We start from the raw sequence: 17254 nt of genomic DNA on the forward strand, positions 1-17254 counted from the left end.
TTTCCACTTGTGCTTGAGGATGTGCTGTTGTAGGTTGAAAGAAAAAAAAAAGGCAGCTTTGAGACCATCAGGGAAATCATAATTTGGGTATTATATGATACTCAGAGATGATTTAATTTTAGGGCTAGTAACAGCATGGTGTTTGCTATACATTTTTAAATGTCTTTTTTTTTAAGGATTTTATTTATTTATTTGACAGAGGGAAAGAGCACAAGCAGGGGCAATGGCAGGCAGAGGGAGAGGGAGAAGCAGACTCCCCATTGAGCAGGAAGCCCAATGCGGGGCTCAATCCCAGGACCCTGAGATCATGACTTGAGCCGAAGGCAGAGGCTTAACTGACTGAGCCCCCCAGGCATCCCCATTTTTAAATATTCTTTTTTTTTTTTTTAAGATTTTATTCATTTATTTGACAGAGAGAGAGAGAGAACAAGTAGGCAGAGAGGCAGGCAGAGGGAGAGGGAGAAGCAGGCTTCCCGCTGAGCGGGGAGCCCGAGGCGGGGCTCGATCCCAGAACCCCGGGATCGTGACCTGAGCTGAAGGCAGAGGCTTAACCAACTGAGCCACCCAGGTGCTCCCCCCATTTTTAAATATTCTTATCGGTAAGAGGAACACACTGAAATGTGTGCAGATTGAGCGAAAAGGCAAAGGACAGAACAAGCCGGACTGGCAACAAGTTGAAAACTGAGCGATGGGTGTATGGGGCTTTGTTGTACCAGTTTGTCTACTTTTGTGCGAGCTGTTGAATCCAAATTCCATAGTACATTTTAAAGAAATTCACCAATGCCCCTTTTTGTGTCCAGGGACAAGCTTAGGGGTGGCCTGGCCCTGGTTTTCACCCCAGAGGGCTCCCAGTTCAATGGTAGAGGCTACAAGTAAACTTCGGGGGGCGGGGGGCGCTGCCCAGAGCCTCACAGGGAGGCTGGAAGCAGGTTTGAAATAGTCCTTTAGTTTACACCGAGTGTCTCCTGACTGATGCAGAGCCTGTGGATGGCGGGAGATGGGGGATCGCCAGCGTCTCGCCCTCTGCTCTGCAATGTGTGGTCACCCCAAGCATCCCACCCATGCTCCCACATGTGGCCCGGGGCCCCTCTAACCCTGTGGTCAATAAGCAAAAACACTTCCTGGACTCAGATAGTCCTAAACACTTTTCTTTTTTTTACCTGCATACGGGTCTGGCAAAATGTTCCAGAGTCATGGGGGTTCAGGACAATTCTTTATTAGGTAACAAATCTTCATTCTGGCATCCCAACCCTGGTCATGGAATGAGGTAGTAAGTACTGTGTATGATACATACAGCACCCCCCCTCCAAAGAACCACGCTATCATACACACATAGAGGCTGGTGGGCAGTGACCAGCTTCACCTACATCTCATGGACATCATCCCAGGAGGTGGAGTTCTGAAAACCCTTCCCTCCCTCCTTTCCTTCCTTCCCTCCTTCTCTCCTTCTTCCCACAAATATGTATAGAGCACCTGCCATCTGCCAGGAAACATTCTAGACAGTGGAGACCCAGTAATGAGCAAAGCGGACATGCTTCCTGCTCTCAGGGACCTGTCACCTGAATGGGAGGTGTTTCAGCTAGCTAATGCTGTGTAACAAGCCACCCCCAAAATGTAATGATTCTAAGTGCAGAATCGATGACTTCTCACAATTACGTGGATTGACTGGGTTCTTGACTCTGTGTGGTGTGGGAGGTCCCTCAGGCAGCTACACTCAGCACGGAGCTTGTTTGGGACTGTCAGGCGTCCTCCGTGTGGCCTCTCTCCTCCTGCAGGACAGGCTTCACTTCCTCTGAGCACGTTGGCTGGACTCCAAGAGGACATGGACCAGTGTTCATGGAGACATAACAAGCGTTTGAGTGTTTGAGCAGGACCTTGTATCGGGTTTCGTTTTATTACACTTGGCAGATACCGCAATTTTTTTTTTTTTTTACAAATTGAAGGATTGCCGCAACCCTGCATCAAGCAAGTCTATAGGCACCATTTTCCAACAGCATTTGCTCACTAGCTGTCTCTGTGTCACGTTTTGGTAATTCTTGCGATATTTCCAACTTTTTCATTATTATTATATTTCTGTTGGTGATCTGTGATCAGTGATTACAACTCACTAAAAGCTCAGACGATGGTTAGCATTTCTTTTTTTTTAAGATTTTATTTATTTGGGGCGCCTGGGTGGCTCAGTTGGTTAAGCGACTGCCTTCGGCTCAGGTCATGATCCTGGAGTCCCAGGATCGAGTCCCACATCGGGCTCCCTGCTCAGCGGGGGGTCTGCTTCTCCCTCTGACCCTCTTCCCTCTTGTGCTCTCTGTCTCTCATTCTCTCTCTCTCTCAAATAAATAAATAAAATCTTTAAAAAAAAAGATTTTATTTATTTGACAGAAAAAGACACAGCGAGAGAGGGAACACAAGCAGGGGGAGTGGGAGGGGGAGAAGCAGGCTTCCCGTGGAGCAGGGAGCCTGATGCGGGGTTCGATCCCAGGACCCCGGGATCATGACCTGAGCCGAAGGCAGACGCTTAACGAACTGAGCCACCCAGGCGCCCCAATGGTTAGCATTTTTTAGCAGTAAAGCATTTTTAAATTAGGGTCAGTAACTTTCTGTATATATAAAGATTTTATTTATTTATTTATTTATTTTTTGAGAGAGTGAGCATGAGCAGGGGAGAGGGAGAAGCAGACTCCCCGCTGAGGAGGGAGCCCAATGTGGGGCTCGATCCCAGAACTCCAAGATCATGACCTGAGCCGAAGGCAGCCACTTAACCAACTGAGCCACCCAGATGCCCCTTGGTGAGTAACTGGTTTTTTCAGACACTTAATGGTCTACAGTAGAGTGTAAACATATGCCCCCCTTTTTAAAGTAATCTCTCTGCCTGACTTTGAGCTTGAACTCATGACACCGAGATCAAGAATCAAACCCTTCACCGAGCCAGCCAGGCGCCCCTAAACATAACTTTTATATGCACTGAGAAACCAAAAAATTCATTTGACTCACTTTATTGAGATCCTTGCTTTGTTTTTATTTTTATTTTTTTAAAGATTTTATTTATTTGTTTGAGAGAGCGAGAGAGAGCATGAGAGGGGAGAGGGTCAGAGGGGGAAGCAGACTTCCTGCTGAGCCAGGAGCCCGATGCGGGACTCCATTCCGGGACTCTGGGATCATGACCTGAACTGAAGGCAGTCCCTTAACCAACTGAGCCACCCAGGCGCCCTATTTTTATTTTTTTAAGATTTATTTATTGGAGAGAGAGAATGCTTGTGCGTGTGAGCAGGGGAGGGGCAGATGGAGAGGAAGAGAATCTCAAGCAGACTCCCCTCTGAGAACAGACCCCAACATGGGGCTCGATCCCAGGACCCCGAGATGACGACCTGAGCCGAAACCAAGAATCAGACGCTCAAACAACTGCGCCACGTAGGCGGCCCACGATATTCCCTTTATGGTGAATGTCCAGAACCCGACCCCCAGGATGTCTGAGGTGTGCCCACACTCCGATGAGAAGCACCAAAGATGAAGCCAGACCCCAAGCAGTGTGTGTTGGGGTCAGCACATACCGAGAGAGGGGGAGAGAGAGAGAGAGAGAGAGAGAGAGAGAGAGAGAGAGAGCGCCAATGAATGGTTAGGTTTCCGGGCTGATTTTTAAGCACAGGCATTACCTAGAATTAAAATGTATCACAAGTGAATACATTATATCAAACCAAAGGCAATGAAGGCTCAAAATTCCTCATGCCCTGACTATTTTATTACAGTCCAATACTACTATCTCTTGAGGTTATCTACTGTATCTGTTTACTGGGTATTATATATCAGTGTTCTGTGCATCTCTTTGCAGTTTGGTGTGATGTCTGTGTTGGTTGCTTGAAATTGGCTGGGGGGCGGGGTGGGGTGGGGTCTTTATACCACGGAAATTGGCAAATGCCACTAAGCAGGGATCCCCCGCCCCCAATGGAGCTGGTTGTTAAGCTTTTACCAGCCGCTGGTCCTGCTGAAGGGGTAGATCAGCAGTCCTCAGTTGGGGAGTACTGTCCCAGGCGGGGGGCATTCTGGGCATCTGTGGGGCATTTTTAGTTGTCACAGTGGTCGTCCGATGTTACCGCAGCATTTAGTGACTGAGGACCGAGGCTGCTAAACATTACATAGGGCAGATGTGTCCCACATCCCGTGACTTTTGGATATCCGTTCAGACATCCATACAGGTAAAAAAAAAAAAAAAAAAAAAATCCGTTTATACATTTCTGAGCCCAGGATCTGCTTTGTGCATATTATAAGGCTCCCTTTGCTTCTTTTTTTCTTTTCTCCCCAGTGTTGGGGAAACTGGGTCATAGGGTCCTGTAGACTGTCCCACATTCTGGACTTGGCTCCTGGCACCCTCGTGGTGTCCATTCACCGGCAACTCTATCCTCCTGTTTTGTGAAAGCTGGTGATCACACTGTGAGGCTTGATCAGATTCAGATTCTTTTTTTTTTGCAGCGAAGCAGTTGAGTGTGAGATTTAGAGACGGTGCAGCAAGCCTCCTGTCGCCTCACTGAGGGGCCGGGAGGGGCTGCTCGTGTCCCTCTTTCAGCGTTAGGAATGTTGGGGGCTCTGGAGGTGCCCGCCTCATCCCTCCCCCGCAAAATTCCTCGTCGATCTTGCAGTTGAGTTTTGGCAGCGGTAGACCCGCAGAGCCTGGCCGGCTGACGTACCATTAGGGGATTCTCGTTTTTTGAAAGAAGGGAAAGGGGGAAGAGTTGGTATTCGCCAGGTGTTTTCCAAGATCCTGGCCTGCCTGGTTTCGAATTCTAGCTTCTCTGACTGCCTAGCTGTGTGCCCTTGAGCAAGTTACTTCACCTGTCTGTGCCTCGGTATCCCCCTCTGCACCGTAGCACTGCTGAGAGGGTCGACCTCCCCGAATTGTGAGGATGGAATGAGATTGATAGACCACGTAAATGCTACCGGTGTTGCCAAAATAAATAAAAGCAGGACCCTGAGAGGACTGAATCGGGAAGAGCCTGGCCCCGCGGGACGCGATCCTCCTCCTCCTCCTCCTCCTCCTCCTCCTCCTCCTCCTCCTCCTCCTCTTCCTCCTCCTCCTCCTCGGGTCAGTCTTCCTGGCCAGCTTCCCGGCAGTCACGTGGGGAGGGAGGAGGCCGGGCTCCGGGCACACCTGGCTCCCCAGGCCCAGCCGCCCCGCTCCCTTACGGCTCTGGAAGGCCAGGTAGATCCTGGGCGGAGTTTTCCGGACAGAGGGCTGGAAGTTCAGATTTCTGAGTAAGGAGTCGACCTCAGGGGAGGGAGCACCCTGATCTGCTCGCTGAGCAACCACGTCGGCGGCTCCCCGGATTCCTGCAGCCAGAACCAGGTGAGAGACGGCGCGGGGGGGGGGGGGGGTTCTCCCCTACCCGCAGCACGCGGGCACACGGGGCAGGAGCGGGGACACACTTGAACTCAGGGATCCCCTCTGGGATGCCCTCACCCCCGAGTCTCCGGAGGCAGAGGGTCCATCCCTCACAGCCCAGGCGTCCCCGTCCTCTGCCTCCAGCCCCCCAGACGCCGCCTCACTCGGCTCCCCTCACCTTCCCTCCTAACTGATCTGATACCTGAACCCCCACCCTCCTCCATCACCCCCACTCGCCCCTCCCCCGCCCCAGGCTTCCAACTCCTTCCCTCCCTTCACCCATTTCCTGGAACCTACTTGAGAATCACTGTGCCGACCAGAGGCCGGGGACGAGCCTGCAGTACTAAAGTTTCCTGGTCGCTTCTCGGGGTCTGCTCCCCCACCCCCGGGGACGGACGCAGGACCCAACCACAGGACCCCGGGGTCCTCAGAGCCCCCGAGCCGCCGCCCCCACCCCCCGGCCCACCATGGCCCCAGGGATCCCTGGCTCCCAGTCACCCCTTCCATTGCCGTCCTGGGAATCAAGTTGGGGACATCAAAGTGGTGGCCTCACATCTGTGTCCCAAGCCCTTCCCCAGAGCCGCGCTTACACTGTGAATTCCGGGCGATGGGAAGGATAGGACAAACCTGCAATGCCCAGAGCGGTAGGGTGGGGACTGCACTGGGTGATCTGGGATTACCTGGGCGAGAGGCTGGGAAGGGCTAGGGAGGGGTTTTCCGAGCGGAAAACATGCAAATCAAGACTGTGACCACTGGGCCTGGGGACGTGGGAGAGGGAGTTATTTCTTGGTAGCAAAACCTGGCTGGGTGGGGGATGGGAAGCCCATGGATTTCCCTGGTCCATCTTAGATATGGCTCAACATGGCTGTGGGAGGGCTGTGAGCTGAGGAGGGGGCCAGGCCAGCTCTGGGGGTGGGGACGGGGCGGGGAGGGGGGGGAAGCGAGGCGCCTGGGGCCAGGCTCCAGAGGGGAGAGGACAGAGAGGACGAGGCGCAGCCTGGCATATGAGACCGAGAGAGTTTAAAAGTAATTATGGGCAGGGGCGCCTGGGTGGCTCAGTTGGTTGGGCGACTGCCTTCGGCTCAGGTCATGGTCCCGGAGTCCCGGGATCGAGTCCCGCATCGGGCTCCCTGCTCGGCGGGGAGTCTGCTTCTCCCTCTGACCCTCCCCCTCTCATGCTCTCTGTCTCTCATTCTCTCTCTCGCAAATGGATAAAATCTTAAAGAAAAAAAAAAAGGAATTATGGGCAGATACTGGTGGCCCCATTTTTCTGAGGGACCTGCAGGCTGGGCTCCTCCTTCAAAGTTGGGGCCCCTTTCTATTCTCCAATCCTCCTGCTGCGATCGCCCAAGGGACGGCCGCCGGGGGACCCGGATGGAGGAAGGGCGCTTGACCCTTCCTCTTTTTTTTTTTTTTTTATTTGAGATAGAGAGCAAGAGAGTGAGCAGGAGCTAGAGCGGAGGGGCAGAGGGAGAGGGAGAAGCAGGCTCAGCACTGAGCAGAGAGTCAGACGCAGGGCTCCATCCCAGGACCGGGGGATCATGACCTGAGCCAAACCGACTGAGCCACCCAGGCGCCCCTTGACCCCTCCTCTTGCCCCTCCCTCCTTGGCTGGCCTGAAGTGCCTGATGCCTCTGCAGGGATTGAGGACAGATAAGGAAGTGGACTTTCTGCTCTCCAGGACTAGGGGGAAGGCAGACTCCTCCCACTTGCCCCAAGTCTGCTTTTCATGCAGACTCCCAGCGGTTGGCTGGTTGGCCGTTGGCATTTCCCCAAATCTCCCTGTGCCCAGCTCCACGCCCCAGCCCTGGCCTTTCCCCAGGCTTGCCCCCTAGACCCCTCTCTGACTAGTCCCTGAGACTCACTTTGCCTTTGCTTTCAATGGGCGTGTTTGCACTGACCTGCAGGATTGGCCCACACTCTTAAGCATTCAGTTCAGATTTCCTAACCCATGTTGTGCTCACACAGCCCTGAGGAGAAGTATTATTATCCCCAGCTTTTGGATGACAACACTGAGAAGTAAAGGCCCTTGGTCAAAGTCACATAGCCAACATGAGGCTAATGACCGCACTCCCCTGAGCTTCTCTCCAGATCCACGCCCCACTCCCAGACACTGGGTTCCCTTCACCCTGTAAGCCTCCCTCCTTCCTCTCCCCACAGCCTCGCTCAAGGACAGGGGGTCAAGGTCTGCAGGTGCTTCCCTTAGGCCTCTCAACAGTGGACCCTCCCTCTTCCCAAGGGAGGAAGCAGGAAACCACCAAGGAAGCTGAGAGATGCTGTTCTAGAACATTCTGTCTTCCTTTTTACCCAAACAAAACTAGCCTTCTTGTCTTTCTGTCTGCTGTAAACATATTTCGAGGGGATATTCAGGGCCAGCCCAGAAATTAAGAGGTTTGATTGTGAAGGTCGTCCTTCCAGTATTCATCTCTTTACCTACTTGGTGCCGGGAAATGGATTCAAAAACAAAAACAAAAAAAAAAAAGAGAGAGAGAGAGAGAGGAACTCAAGACAGGGAGATGTTGGCAGACATTTGCTGTAAGGAGGAAAAGCAACAGATGGAGCCCAACTGGGTCTTGACAGGTGGAGACAGACCCACATTCCTTCTGCATACATTTCTTGAGCACCTACTATGTGTCGAGCCCCGTTGGCTGTGGGCTGCCGGGGATACAGAGGGAATAAGACCAACGCTGTCCCTTCCTTCACGGAGCTGTGTGTGTGATCAGGAAACTGGGACTGAATGATCCAGACAGAGACTCACTTGGAGACACAGAATTGGGACAGAACAGGGGCCAGAGCTGGACTGAGTGCGGGCAGATCCACCCCATCTGCCTTATTTCTCTCTCCCTCTCTTTCCGTCTCTCACTCTCTCTGTCTCTCTTGTGGTTTTTCTGTTCCTGTCTCTCTTTCTTTCTCCCCGTCTCTCTTTCTTTCTCCCTCTCTCTTTCCCTGTCTCCATCTTTCTCTCTGTGTCTCCATCTCTCCTTGTCTATCTCTCTTCCTGCTCTTTCTCTCTCTGGCTCTGTCCCTGTGTTCCTCTCGGTCTAGTTACCTCTCTTTCTCTTTTCCTGTCTCTTTTTCCATTTCTCTCCTCTCTCCTTCCCCCCTTCCTCCCTCCCTTCCTTCCTTCCCTCCATCCTTCTGCCTTCCCACAAGCATTTCCCTTGGCCCCTGTTGTCCCACGTCCTGTTCTTGGCAAATTCAGAACTAGACAGAGGAGCTAAGTCGACTCCTTGCCCTTCGAAGGCTCACAATCTAGTTGGTGAAAGGAAGAGAAAAACACCCAGAAGAAGTGGGAAGAAGGCACGAGGCCACTCCGGGGGGGAGTTCTCCCTCCTCCTACCTGGGGTGGCCCCTCCTTTCCCCAGCTTCCTCCTGCTTCCCAGTCTCCAGACAGTTCCTTCTGCCCAGCATCGGGGGCGGGGTCTTGAGGAATCGTGTTGGGACCTGGACATGAACGTAAGCACAAGTGGCCTTGAGGAGACAGGAACCAGGAAACCATCAGGGTCCCAGTCCTACTTTCCATTTCTCCCTCAGGATCCTCTTCCTTTTTATTCTCAGGATCGAATTCAATGTGCTTATGGATTTCCCTGGTCCATCTTAGATATGGCTCAACATGGCTGCACGTGGCCCTAATAGGCCCTTTAGCCACCAGCCCCACCACCAACCGGCCACCCTCTCTGTGCTTCTGACTTCACATTTGCGAGGGAGAGAATCTGCTTGATACAGATGAGTCTCTTGAGCCACACCACCCATGCCCGCACATCATGAGCTGGCAATAAAGAGGCCAGCCTTGGACCAATATCATACGATACACCATGGGCTGTGTTTTAGTTTAGTTTTTTTTTTTTTTTATAAAGACACCAGTCCTGTTGGATTAGAGTCCACCTTAGGATGACCTCGTTTTAACTCGGTCACTTCTGTAAAGACCCTGTCTCAAATAAGGTCATATTCTGCAGTAACAGGAGTTAGGATTCCAGTATACCTTTGGCAGAAAGACACAATCCAACACATAACACACAAGGTCTATGGGTTGAGTGAGCAAAAATGTAGGGCCTTTTTTTTTTTTTTTTTAAGATTTTATTTATTTATTTATTTATTTATTTATTTATTTTTAAGATTTTATTTATTTTTTTGAGACAGAGAGAATGAGAGACAGAGAGCCTGAGAGGGAGGAGGGTCAGAGGGAGAAGCAGACTCCCCACCGAGCAGGGAGCCCGATGCGGGACTCAATCCCAGGACTCCAGGATCATGACCTGAGCCGAAGGCAGACGCTTAACCACCTGAGCCACCCAGGCACCCCTGATCTGGAACTTTTGACCAGTAAGATTGAGACTCTCCTGAGCATCAGCTGAGTTGTGAAGTGAACTTTATTCAGCAAGTCCAGATTCTCTGGCTCCTTTCATTCAAGATGAATGGGGCGAGAGGAGATTGTACCTCCCAGGAGTTCATTTCGGGTTAGGCTCAACATCTGGTGATGACCCAAGGGGACCAGACCCCCACCTGAGTTGGTTTAACTCAAATCCAGGCATCTAGTGGACAAACCTGAGTTTCTTCTAGAAAAATAATGCAGAGCGCCTGGGTGGCTTAGTCGGTTAAGTGCCTGCCTTGGGTTCACATCACAGTCTCAGGGTCCTGGGATCGAGTCCCCACATCAGGCTCCCTGCTCAGCTGCTTCTCCCTCTCCTCCCCACTCATGCTCTCTGTCACTATCTCTGTCTGTCTGTCTCTCTCTCAAATAAATAAAATCTTGAACAAAAGAAAAATAATGCATGTAATCTTAATAGGCTATGAGGATGGCAGTGACTTAGAAACAGGGATATTGCTTAATTAGGTCCTGTGCCAACTTTTATCAGCCATAATTAATCATTAAGGACCATACCTGCATAGCTTCTGGCAGCTTCCCAGGTTAAACCAGGTCACACCTTGCTTGGTTTAGCCCCAGTGTTCTCTTCTTAATGGCCACTTGGTTCAGTACTTTTACCAGGAACCCAAGCCATGGACCAAGTCAACCAGAAACCTTTCATCTCGAATCTACCTTTGTGCAGGACCTTCAGGATATGCTTTGATTAAAGCCTGCTTATGAGGAAGAGCTTTAAAAAGAATGGGTGGGAACCTCACATGCACAGGGAAGGAGGAGGAAAGTCTTGGAAAGAGCTGGGGAAGCAGAAGGGTCTCATTCTTTTGACTCCTCCCACATATCCCCATTCCCATTATTCCGATTCCAAAGTTCATCAGTGGCCAAACCTGGACTTTTACTGTGGCAGCATGGTGCAGGTGTTGTTCCAGCCTAGACTGCGGAATGACAAAGCCCATCAATCATTCCTGGATGCAGTCTTTAGCAACAATAAAGCGTTAACTGTGATCATCCTAAACAATGCTTGCTCTGCTTGTCCTTTACTGGCTTCTAGACACATAATTGGGAGTCAGCACCAATTCATTCCCTGCTTTCTTTCACTGTCAACTGTTTGGCTTGAGCTCAACAACCATATCTTCAAACCCTATCCTTCTGGGGCCTTTACTTTGTTCCAAGGGGTCCCAGGAAGGAGCTTAATTAATTGCTTTGCTCTGTAAATCACCGGCCCAAGTTGTATGGCCTGGGATGGGGAATGCCCCTACCTCCTATGATACCACAGTAAATCCCATGTGTTCTCAGAAGGTCTGTCCAGTGCAACCACCCCACTCCTAGAACTAATTCCCGTTGTAACTAGAGTTGAAAAGAACAGGTTGTATACTTGTTCAAATACAAGGGGATTTTCTCTGGGTTTTCCTGGCCAGTTCTCTTTACCTCTCTGCACAGGTCTTCAGATGTCTCTCCGTTACTGGCTGCCTCTGCTTCAGCCTGCATCTGACATGTCCCAGCCACTCCAACACCTCCTCTCTCAGCATCACCTGCTGTAGTCTCCTACAGTGATATTTGGTCTTTGTCCCTAGCTCCGGCACATGGCTCCTAAAATCCTTGGCATTTCCTGAGTGATAGGGTGATAGGAGTGTCTTTTGCTCTGATGAGGTGACTCTTCATATGCCCCTAGATAGCTTCAGCATCTGGTCACCAGAAAAACCAAGCTTAATGAAGAGATTGGAACTTTCATCTCCAGCCCCCAACCTCTAGGGAGGGGAGAAGTACTGAAGATTAAGTTAATTACCAGTGACCAATGATTTAATCAATCATGTCTACATAATGAAACCTCCATAAAAGCCCTAAATGGGTTTCAGAGAGCCTCTGATTTGGCAAACACACCCATGAGCCAGGAAGGTGGTCCATGGGACAGAAGCTCCTTCTGGATCTTACCCTATGTACTTCTTCTGGTTATTCATTTGTCTCCTTTATAATAAACTGGCTAATGTAAGTAAAATGCCTTCCTGAGTATTGCGAGCCATTCTAGCAATTTATTAAACCTAAGGAGGGGGTCAATTTATAACCTATCAGTCAGAAGAAGTATGAATGGCTCAGGACTTGCAGTTGGCATATGAAGTGGGACTGAACTCTTTAACTTGTTGGATCTGATACTAAGTCAGGTAGACAATGTCAAAATTGGATTGAATTGTTGAATTCAACTGGGTGCCCAACACCCAGGGGAGAAGAAAACAAACTCTCACCTGCACAGGGAAGGTTATCAATTGCCTTCTGACCTTTTAATAAAAATATTCACGAGAGAATTGGCCAACTCATCTTTCAGAGCCAGCCTACAACCTGTCATGACCAAGAAATGGCAAAGCCACCGTGGAACCTGGTGTTTATCTTGCATTCAGTTGGCTGTGGCCAGGAGGATAGGCAGGCCAAATGGTTGAATTTGGGATGGGTTTGGCAATTTCCCTTCAGAGAGAATATAGATAGGTAGGGCATGCAGAGATGGACATCTCTAGGAACTGGATCCCCAGTAAATAGTAGGTTTATACACTTGTACCCCCTATCTATAGACACCCATGTATGTATATTCAGGCTATAAACACCCTTATTTAAACATATAAGGTATATATACATAATGTGTATGTGTGTATATATATCCACACTGTATCTAGAGTACACACCCACATAAGTACACGATATATATACATTGATCTGATACAATGTACACATGTCCATTATTCGTACACAAATTCACACCCATATATGTATACAAGGTATAGATACCCGTATGCATGCACACACACACACACACTCATACAATGCACATGTCGTGTGTCGATACACACCGTGTACTCGTATCTACACATGTAAATAGGAATAAATGAACTCAGTGTAAACACACTCCCATCACACACTCTGGAGACATACCTCCGTACGTGGACCTGAGTATTCACACCCCTTGAGACACAGACACAGCAAAGCCATCTGCACATACACCCACATGATGTTTGCACACTCAACTGCGCTTGCACATTCATGCACCACCCCAGGGCCTCCATCCCCGCCCCCCGAGCTAACGTTCCCTGCTCTGCCTTCCCTGACAGCCATGCTCAGCAGTCAGGCGCCTTTCTTCTTCCCCATGGCCCACTTCATCCTCTTTGTCTTCACGGCTTCCACCATATTTCACCTTCAGCAGCGGCTATCGAAGATTCGCCCCACATGGGACTTCGAGACGCTGGATTTGGCGAGGACGGAACACCCCACGAGCCAGCCGCCCAGGGGCATGTGGACTGAGATGCTGGTTTGGGCGAGGACGGAACACCCCACGAGCCAGCCGCCCAGGGGCATGTGGACTGAGATGCTGGTTTGGGCGAGGACGGAACACCCCACGAGCCAGCCGCCCAGGGGCATGTGGACGATCAACGCCATCGGCCGCCTGGGGAACCAGATGGGGGAGTACGCCACCCTGTACGCCCTGGCCAAGATGAACGGGCGGCCGGCCTTCATCCCGGCCGAGATGCACAGCACGCTGGCCCCCATCTTCCGAATCAGCCTCCCGGTCCTGCACGGCGCCACGGCCAGCAGGATCCCGTGGCGGAACTACCGCCTGAACGACTGGATGGAGGAGCGCTACCGCCACATCCCGGGGGAGTACGTGCGCCTCACCGGCTACCCCTGCTCCTGGACCTTCTACCACCACCTGCGAGGCGAGATCCTGCGGGAGTTCACCTTGCACGACCACGTGCGGGAGGACGCCCAGAAGTTTCTGCGGGGCCTGCAGGTGAATGGGAGGCAGCCGAGCACCTTCGTGGGGGTCCACGTGCGCCGGGGGGACTACGTGCATGTCATGCCGCAGGTGTGGAAGGGCGTGGTCGCCGACCGGGGCTACCTAGAGCAGGCCCTGGACTGGTTCCGGGCCCGCTACGACTCCCCCATCTTTGTGATCTCCAGCAACGGCATGGCCTGGTGTCGGGAGAACATCAACGCCTCCCGGGGGGACGTGGTGTTCGCCGGCAATGGCATAGAGAACTCCCCCTCCAAGGACTTCGCGCTGCTCACGCAGTGTAACCACACCGTCATGACCATTGGGACGTTCGGGATCTGGGCCGCCTACCTCGCGGGGGGAGAGACCATCTACCTGGCCAATTACACCCTGCCCGACTCCCCCTTCCTCAAAGTCTTTAAGCCAGAGGCAGCCTTCCTGCCGGAATGGATTGGGATCAACGCAGACCTCTCCCCACTACTCAAGCACTGATGTGTCATGCCTCCAAGACAAGTTCCCAAGGCTCAAGGAGCATATGGTTACATGTACCAGGACACTTCCGTCTTGCATCGGAAGTCACTGACTTATTTAAACAACCTATTTATGTGTCTCATACAACAGGGCCAGAGGTTGGTGCATCTCTGGGGTTAGTTAAGTCAGCAGCCCAGCAATGTCATCGGTGACCCCGGTTCCATCCATCTTGTTTAACTGCCATCAACTCCTCTCAGACTGGCTCCCTCATGGTCCCAGAAGGGCTGCCACATAGCCGGGGGGTCACATGCAGACAACCTCTTCATGAGAAAGCAAAAAAGAGCTTCGTTCTTGGGTCCCTTTTGAAGAGTGAGAGAAAGATTCCAAAGCCCTCCAGCCACTGCTTCTACCCCTCCCACCCCCGCATATCTCATTGACCGGAAGTGTGTCACATGCCCACGTGACCCATTATAGGGCAAGGTGAATAAGACCCTGGGATTGGCTTAGCTTCAGATCAATAAATCTTTGCCCCCTCCAGCTGGGGAGTTGATCAGCCTCCTCTGAAAGACGTGGAGGCTTGCAGAAAGAAAATGGGTGCTCTTGAAGTCTTTTTTTTTTTTTTAAGATTTTATTTATTTATTTGAGAGAGAATGAGAGAGAGCACATGAGAGGGGGGAGGGTCAGAGGGAGAAGCAGACTCCCTGCCGAGCAGGGAGCCCGATGCGGGACTCAATCCAGGGACTCCAGGATCCTGACCTGAGCCGAAGGCAGTCGCTTAACCAACTGAGCCACCCAGGCGCCCCGAAAATGGGTGCTCTTAACAAGGAAGAAGGTGTGACACAAAACAGAGAAGCCCTGAATGGTGTGGGTTGTTCACTACACAAAGGCATTTGGCCAAGGAGGCAGGTGGGACTCCAAGAGAGTCAACAACCTACTCTCCAAGCTATGTGTTCCTGGGACTGTGTCCACCCAAAGGGCTCACTGTTTTCTAATTAGTCTGCCCAGACGGGAGACCTTTTCCCCAGTTTTTACAAGAGCGCCGCCCTATTGGCCAGTAGCTGGTTGCATCTAAGACCTCCCACCCCAATTATGCAACCCTGGCTTCCTAGGGCTTAGGATGATTACTGGTAAGAACTCAAGAGACCAGCACAGCTCAGTGAACTTGAAGAGAGTCCATTTGTTCTTTGTTAATGTCTGTGGTGGTGCACCTAACAGACAAGATCTCCACCAGCAAAGGCTGTGTTAACAAAACATAGTGGCTTGAAATGACAGCAATTTATTATTTCCCACAATCCTGTAGGTCAGCTGGGTGGCTCTCTGCTCCATGCAGTGTTGGCTGAGGCCTCATGCAGCCGCAGTTTTGTGGAGTTCAGGTGGAGCATCCCCTCAGTCATCAGCATCATGGAGGCAGCCCCCAGGCTATGAGGAAGCCCAACCCCACTCCGGGACCACGGGTAGGTGCTCCAATCAGCAGTCTTAGCTGAGGTCAACTTCAAGTCGTTCAGCGTAGGCATCAGATATGATTCCACATGTCGTTTAAGTCAGCCAGGCATCCAGCTGAGGTTCGTGACAACATGTTGCAGAGAGGAGCCCTATCTCCATTCCTGATTCACAGAGTCTGTGAGCATAACAATAAGATTGATGCTGTGAAGTTTTGGGGTCATCTGTGATACAGCCAGAGATAAACAAACTAAATCAATGATTCTCTATATTTGCAGACACTTTCATGACTTTGGCACAACCTAGGCAAAACTTGGACGTCCCCACCTGACTTGAGATCACACGTGCAAAGGCCCTGTGCCAGGGGGAATCTAGTTACACATGAGAGCCGAACCAGGCCAGCGTGGCTGGAACACATGGAGTCAGAGGTGGGAGAGAAGTTAACAGGGTTGACTGTGAAAGGCCTTGTGGACCATGGCAAGGACTTTGGGTTTTATTCCTAGACCAAGGGGAAGCCATCAGAGGGTCTTAATTAGGGGAATAACACAATCTGATTTGCTGTGTGGACTTCTCTGGCTGCTATGCAGAGGAAGGGCTGTAGGGGTAAGAGAGGGGCAGAGACCAGGAAAAAGGCTACTATAACAGTCCTAGTAAAAAGTGGTGCTGGGGTCTCATTTCAAGTGCTCAACAGAGACTCCTAGTGTTTCTCTGCCAGTTTCACAATCTTGAAAGAGACCATCTTGATCAGAGTGATGTTTGAGTCAAGCATTCACCATGGGCCCATTACCTGAGGCCATGCGGAGAGGTCACATAATACAAACATGGCCGCTATGTTTGTAAGGGAGTTGGTCTGAAAAGAAGGTAATAAAAGAATATAAGGATTGGGGGGACGCCTGGGTGTCTCAGTTGGTTAAGCGGCTGCCTTTGGCTCAGGTCGGGATCTTAAGATCTTGGGATCAAGCCCCTTGTCGGGCTCTCTGCTTGGTGGGGATTCTGCTTCTCCTTCTCCCTCTATGCTCTCTCTCTCTCAAATAAATAATAAATTAAATCTTTTTAAAAATAAACAAAATTTAAATAAATAAAAATTAAAAAAAGAACATAAGGATCGGGAAGATGTCCAAAATTGAGTATATGGGGAAGAAAAGTTTGCCACTCACGTTTCAGTGGCTGAAGCAAGTCAAGTGGTCACACCCAACGTCAAGAACAACCCATCCACATACCCCAGAATATTTGTGCTCTAATGACCACCTCACATCTTGCAGGCCCCCACAGTCTCTCCAGATGGTTCTCTTGGAGTCCCTTTCTTTTGGCTTAGTGCCCATGGGATGGGTGCCACAGTACTTAGTATGCTAATAGGTCTCTTCCTCAATAACTATTTAACTCATTCAAATTTCCAGTCTGATTTTAGATTTATTTTATTATTTTTTTTTAAGTAGGCTCCATGGAGCTTGAATTCACGACCCTGAGAGCAAGAATCACACTCTCTACCCACTGAGCCAGCCAGGTGCCCCCAGTGTGATTTTATACAGCTGGGATGGGTGATGGTTGCTGGACCAGGTTTTGCTATTTAAAAATAAATAAATCCTTAATTATTTTGCATGTAAATTTGGCATTCTCTCTTTTGATGTACGTTTTCAATGTATTGCGGGGGGGCACATTTTATATGGTGCTAAATTTTTTTTTTAAAGATTTTATTTATTTATTTGACAGAGAGAGACACAGCGAGAGAGGGAACACAAGCAGGGGGAGTGGGAGAGGGAGAAGCAGGCTCCCCGCCGAGCAGGGAGCCCGATGCGGGGCTCGATGCGGGGCTCGATGCGGGGCTCGATCCCAGGACCCTGGGATCATGACCTGAGCCGAA

At 50.7% G+C, this 17254-nt stretch overlaps 1 protein-coding gene across 1 annotated transcript; it reads left to right on the top strand.

The window, feature by feature from the left end:
• Positions 1 to 4036: 4036 nt before the first annotated feature.
• On the top strand, positions 4037 to 14746 carry FUT2 (fucosyltransferase 2 (H blood group)). Its single transcript, XM_054511185.2, has 2 exons — positions 4037 to 5335; positions 12824 to 14746. The coding sequence occupies exon 2, from the start codon at positions 12826 to 12828 to the stop codon at positions 13972 to 13974; it is 1149 nt and encodes a 382-aa protein (XP_054367160.2). The 5' UTR covers positions 4037 to 5335; positions 12824 to 12825; the 3' UTR covers positions 13975 to 14746.
• The last annotated feature ends 2508 nt before the right edge of the window (positions 14747 to 17254 follow it).

Source organism: Mirounga angustirostris, unplaced genomic scaffold (genome assembly GCF_029215605.1).
Source record: "Mirounga angustirostris isolate CCGP_5_RB_7025 unplaced genomic scaffold, mMirAng1.0.hap1 SCAF_16, whole genome shotgun sequence".
NCBI classification, from domain to species: Eukaryota; Metazoa; Chordata; class Mammalia; order Carnivora; family Phocidae; genus Mirounga; species Mirounga angustirostris.